The sequence below is a fragment of the Grus americana genome, chromosome 29 (genome assembly GCF_028858705.1).
Source record: "Grus americana isolate bGruAme1 chromosome 29, bGruAme1.mat, whole genome shotgun sequence".
Lineage (NCBI taxonomy): Eukaryota > Metazoa > Chordata > Aves > Gruiformes > Gruidae > Grus > Grus americana.
The window spans coordinates 1769639-1776093 of record NC_072880.1 but is presented as its reverse complement, the minus strand read 5'-3'; the positions used below and the strand labels follow the sequence as shown (position 1 = coordinate 1776093).

The following is a 6455-nucleotide window of genomic DNA, read 5'->3' as shown; positions in this document are numbered from 1 at the left end:
AAAACATGTAAAGTTATAGGATTTTTACAGAAGATGAGGATTTGGCTTTATTTTTTAAAATCAATTATGAAAAATTTTAATAAAATAATTAAAACTTCTGAAGGTGTTTACTTCAAGTTAGTTTGAGAAGTCCTTTGAACGATCTTGACTCACACACTTTGAAATTAGGTTATTAGCCAGGTGATGCTGAGATCTTGTCACGTACCTTGAACATTAGCTAGCACGAAACTTTGCATATTTGAGCCATTAGTGAAAAGCTGTTCTGAACTTTGAAGTCCTTTGTTCTTCTGAAGACCAAGACCAACCTATGTATAAAGACATTCTTCATTTAGAGTTAATTCATATCTTTCGCTGAGGGACAGTGGTGCCGAGAGACCTGATTCCTGCTTTTTGCATACTTTCCATTTGTGCAAGTATTTCCAGCAGGTTGGAGTACAGCCAGGGCAGGCCACTGCAGGCTGCAGAGGTGAAACAAATCATGTAACGATAAATGCAATGGAGAACTGCTGGGTGTAACTTCTACTGACGCCGTAGTTTGGCTCAGGCAGAGCATTGCCTCTGAGAACCCATATTTGAAAGCAATCTTTAACACGCACATTCCTGCTTTATTTGATGTGAAAATTGCTGCTCATCCCAGTGACTTACTGGGATTTCAGGTAGGAATAAGGGTGATTCCTCAGATGAGAGACTGCACAGAAATTGTATCGAGAATTAGAGGCAGTTAATAAATATCACAAAGTAATAAGATCAAGTAATCTAGCTCTTTCGTTAAAAGTGTGATTGTTTGACTTTGGCGTGGAAAATGAAGTTAAAATTTATGACTGGGTAAAGAAATGCAGTCTTATATGTGTTTGCATTAGCTGTATTCATGCAAACTGGGAAAACTATGGGTTAGCCCAAGCAGTTCTAGATCGTGTTTTATTGTCTCTGGTCAGCAATTCACACCAGTCTTAATTATTTTTATCCTTTGCAATAATCATTGAAATTCTGTGCTCTTCTCATCTGTATGTCTGTGTGGGATTGAAAGAGTGCAGAAGTGCAAAATTTGGGAATATCTGTCATAGATCTTGTCTTGTGGTAAAGCTGAATCCTTGAAATGGAAATGGTCGTGAATTGAGCTCAGGCCCCCACCTCAGAGCTAAATGATTATTCACCTAAAGGAGTAAAGTCTTGAATAAGGGCTATGCATCACATACACTCCCCTTAAGCAGTGTCTTGATGACTAAAATGAAACACAAAATGTACATTGGCCTTAGGAGGCAACATAATTACTGCTGTAATTCAAACGAGTCACCACAGTCTTCCAAGCAATTAAGTGGGTGCACGTTGGTGAAGATGAAAGCTTTGTTTATACTGGAATGTGAATGTAATAAGGGGAGGGGAAGAAGTAGAGCAATACTAAAAGAGATTTTGAAAGGAAAAAAAAAAAATAGGGTTGATCAGTTTGGTGGATTTTGCATGCAAAAGTACGGATCATTAAATAATTTCATGCATAACATATGTCTCTGGTCTGCAGGCAGTCTGGAACATGGTATAAAAGCCTATACGACACAAGACTCTTCCATCCACTTCTCTTGCCTTTTTTGCCCAGGTGAACAGGTAAGTCTGAATCTACTCAGTGTCTTTTTAAATGCTAAAATCTTACTTTGATGACTGCTTTTTTTGTTGTTTGTTTGTTATTCTTAGTTCTTTATAAATATTGCTAGCTTTTTTCCTTTTGGGAAGGAAAATTAGAAAGGCTTACTTCTATGAAAAAGAAAGGCGTTATTTACTTTTGAAGCTGGGTGTAATGAGACAGGACTTAGAGGATACTGGCAATATTGTCTCTCAAAACAAGCAGCTTCATGCTCCATTTTAGAGACCAACGCTAATGAACCTGGTTGGAAATACAGTCTCATCTTAAGAAACTGGGACTAGGAAAAAAACCAACAACCAACCACCCAAACCCCACCAACCACCATTGTGCTGAGTTCCAGGATCTATCGCCAAGTCCTGTTTTCCACAGGCAGAAAAGCAGGGATCCCAGCAGATCCCTCAAATACATCGAATTAAAATCAAGGCAGAAACCCCCGATCAGGAGAATAATCCTTCTGCGCACTCCAAGTTTGCCTGTTCTGGTCATATGACATTTGGGAGCAAAGGATGCTTCTCTACACACTTTTCTATAGATCTGCAAATGTTGCTGATTGGGCTATTAGACACTGAGTTCTAGCATTAAGGCACTAAACCCAGTTGTGTGTCAATGTTCAGCTCATTTCCACGCCTGATGAGAGCTCCAGCTGCTGTTCTCCATCTCCTGGCGCAATTACACCTTCTCCAGAGAGACAGTGCAAAGGGAAGCTCCCAAAGAATGGGAAATACCTTTGCTGATGAGGGTTAGGGCAAACTTTACCATGACTGGCACCACCACTCAGAGGCCAGCTGCAGAGCAGAGACATCCTCCAGCAGCCTTCTAAAAATAAGAGAAACCTCTATGCTATTTACAGACTGCCTGCTGTGGATTTTGATTTAATAAGTGATTATCTCTCTGACCACCTTCCCTGGGCACTTTCATATATGTTGTCCTCTTACATGACTTTTATAAACTCAATACAGCTTTTATATTGCGTTTACTTTCTTCCCTGTATTTCAGATTTACTTCCATCCCACAGACATGTCTTGCTACGACCTGTGTCCTCCCACCCCCTGCAGCCCAACCCCGCTGGCAAACAGCTGCAACGAGCCCTGCAACAGGCAGTGCCAGGACTCGACGTATGTGATTCAACCCCCTCCTGTGGTGGTGACCCTGCCCGGACCCATCCTCAGCTCCTTCCCCCAGAACACCGCTGTGGGATCCACCACCTCTGCAGCCGTGGGCAGCACCCTCAGCTCTGAGGGAGTGCCCATTTCCTCTGGGAATTCCTTGGGATTTGGGAGCTATTCAGGCTTGGGCAGTGGGTACAGCCGGCCCTACCGTCGCTACAACACCTACCGCAGTGGCTTCTATGGGCCGTGCTAAAGCGTGAGGAGCAAGCAGGAAGAAATGACCAGGAACGCTGAAGCACGACCCGATGCAGGACTGAGCTCATGGCCATGGTTTTCAGATGTGATGTTAGATACCCACAACCCCAGTTAATGGAGCTGTGGGAGTTTGGCATCTCCTAAAATCAGGCCTTTGCTTGTCTTATTCTTTGAATACTTCATACTTCTGATGAAACATTTTTTTTTTTCTGTTGCTGTAGATGGAACCTTATTGTCCCAGTTCACAGCAGCACTGAGAAAAGAAACCCAGGATGTAAAGACATATTAGTTGTTGTCTTACTGAATCCTAGAAATATATACTTATACTTTGTACTTTTTTTATTCTGCTTTTTGCTCTCATTAAAGTTATGCTGCATCACAATCCAAGTCTCCTGGTCTTTGTTTGAAAAACTTTTAGCAGCTCGCTTTTTGTAAAATATCTTACTGTTCCTCTCTTTTATTAATTGAAAGCTACTTTTCCAAGTTCACTAGAAGTAAGGATTTGGCTGATGACCTCTATGCCAAGAAATCATTTTACCGCCAGGAAACTTTGGGAACAATATATAAACAAAGTACATGCTTTGTAACACAGTAAATGCTTGTAGCGGAAATAAATTAGAGATATTGTAGCAAAGCAGACACAGAGTGGGTACTTTGGCTACAAGTACTATGGATTTGCTACATTTCCTTCCCTTTCACCACTGCACTTAAACCGCTTGGTATCAATTTCCTCTTGTTCATCAGAAAGCGTTTCTGATGGCCACGGTCTGAGCAAAGTGGGACCCCAAAGAAGAAAGATCATAGGGAGTTTGGGGGGAATGCTCTAAGAGAAGACCTACTCCCCCCCTGCAAATTTTATTGAATATTTTTGCAATTAATGCCAACCTATCTAAGGCTACTTAAATGAAGATATGCGTCTCATGTTGTAAACCGAGCTCCTGCGCGGATCTTCATGGGCTGGTGCTGAAATAGTTGGGTTTGGCAGAGGTACTCGTGTACGCTCACAGGTTGCAGGCATCTGTGGAGTTAAAGGACAGGCTGAATTTTCACTCCATGCAAAGGTCTGTAATTTCAAAGTTTGTTTTGAGTATGAAAAGCCTTGTTTTCTTACTGGGATGGAAAGGTTTTAAATGAATGTGTGTTAGTCCTGGGTCTCCAGCTCCAAACAAGTAGGCTGTGGTCCTTTCCTTCCTAAATGACTAATGGAAATAAAGGTAAAATCAGGAACCTGGCATGCAATTGCAGCAAAATGCAGGTGAGTGATATCTCATGTAACCCTTGTCAGAAAGAAAAGATGCCTTGTGAAAAGGGTTTATACCAATGATTATAGGCAATCCCTTCCTCTGAGGCGATGGATTACAAGTACATATCCATCAGCCTTGGTGGCACCAAAACATCGTTCTGCAAGGAAGGTGGATCTGACACACAGGGCCACGGGCAGAGAAATACTAATCGCACTCTTACAATGTGAACTATAATTAAAATCTGCATTTGAAAAATTATTCAAACATATTTGAAAACTAACTAAAGCCCACCCATTGTGGGTGTGGTGTTTCGCAGAGTTTCTGGTGAGTAGATAATTTCTTCCCTCCAGTGTAAATTATTTTTTGTTGTTGTTTTCTTCTACTGTTCCCCATTGAATTCCAGCATAATGACCACGTTACACCTGATTCTTTACAGAAATACTCCACAGATCTGTATGCAGTAGTTAGTTACATTTACTTTTTGACAAAAAGGGAAATTGTGACATAAATTGTTTAAGCTTATTAGACCACAGTAAGATGCAAAACCAAACCTCAAACTTCAGTCATTTTAAAGTGCTTCATAACAGTATTTGAATAACATTAACAATGAAAATAGCTATGTTAAGGTATGAACTTTGAGGGCTGCATATCTACCTGTATTTGAACACCTTTGCCTTCAGGGGAGCTATCTGAGCAGCAAGAAGTTGTGAAGCTCAAGTCACAGGCTTTGCCTACTCCAAAAGGCAACTCAGATTACACACACAGCCTGTACTATTCAGCTGCCTGGGCCAAACAGCAAATTACAGCAAATAACAAGTGATGGGTTGCAATAGAAACAGCAACGCTACGCAGAGGCATCCAGCCTGACTGAACAAAACAACCTTAAGCTACAGCTACATCTTTTGTTTTAAGCAGTAAGCCAGAAATTGGTAATACAGTGAGGGCATTAGCAGCATCCACTCTCCGTGGCCTGGAACCAGGTGCCCTAGGTTATTGTGTGAGCTACGAATGGCTGTGTAGGATACACAGGCTGTTGCTAATGCTGTTGATGAGCTGCTGTTAATAAGCATCTATATTAGTGCAATTAGTTAAGAATGAGGTCTGAGATAAAAGTGAGAACTATCAGAGCTGTTGTGAGTGGTGGGAGAAGGGAATGGTATAGGAGGGCTCTGAGTTGCAAGAACTTTTACAGATTTGTTCAACTGCTCAAAGCCTCTGAGGCATCTGTTTCCTTATAATAAGCTAATTAATTATAGTTCAAAATTTTTTTGCAAATGGCATGCCTCTTGCCAGGGAAACTTCCATTTTCTGTGTGCCTGTTTCTCTATGCACAGATTTTTAGAGTCGCTTTTGTGTCTGGAGCCATTAGGTGGGGGTTATTGTGAGTAAGCTTCCAGTTCCATTTTGATTAAGAATTTTGTTTTTAGACATTTAGTCACTCACAGGTGTCTCAGGAGGATGTTCTCCCATTATGCAAAAAGTTTTAATTATAACCTGAATATATAGGTCTGCCCTTGATTATATAAAAAAAGCTGTGAACTTCTGATTCACTCACTTTAATTCATCTCAAAGATCAGGCCATTAAGTCATTCTGACTGTACAACAAAGTGGCTGGAGTTAGAACAATAATTATTGTAATTATTTTCAAGGAAGGCTATAGACATCTCTGAAAACATTTTTACATTTTTTTTTAAACTCATAGTCTGATTTTAAGAGTATTTTGTGTTTTCCAAGCTTGAATGAAGGAATAATAATAATAAAAAGATTAAAATAATCTATGGATACTGTTATGCAAATTAATTCCTCAAATAGCTGCTATATACCAGCTGCTATAGAGGAAATTATTTTTGAGAAAAGCCTGCTAATCCCTCAGAATATGGAGAAGTATGGAGGAATGGACAGGGTTGGTGAAGCTAAAAAAGACTAGGGCAATTTATTTGAGAATCTCCTTGAAATACGAGATTGCTTAAACCAAACCTTAAGCTATTTTTTAATTAAAAATAAAATAGCTGTAATTTCTGCAGCCAGGAACAATGACATAAATTTTAGAACCCAATGACTGACCTGCACTCCCAAATCTTAATAATATATTATTACAGAAGTGATATGAGAATTCATATATGGGTCACATATCTTAAATTTGCACATAATATGATACTTTGCATGCCTAGCACTTTAATAAAAGCTTCTGATAAACTTTGAAGTTCTCAG

The 6455-nt window shown here is 40.0% G+C and overlaps 1 protein-coding gene across 1 annotated transcript; it reads left to right on the top strand.

Annotated features, from left to right (window-relative positions):
• Positions 1-2653: 2653 nt before the first annotated feature.
• Positions 2654-2998, top strand: LOC129197663 (feather keratin 4-like). The gene has a single exon (XM_054806300.1). It carries the CDS (start codon positions 2654-2656, stop codon positions 2996-2998), a length of 345 nt encoding a protein of 114 aa, XP_054662275.1.
• Positions 2999-6455: the final 3457 nt, after the last annotated feature.

Coding starts and splice junctions, on each gene's coding strand:
- LOC129197663 (XM_054806300.1), top strand. CDS start 2,654: ATGTCTTGCTACGACCTGTGTCCTCCCACCCCCTGCAGCCCAACCCCG.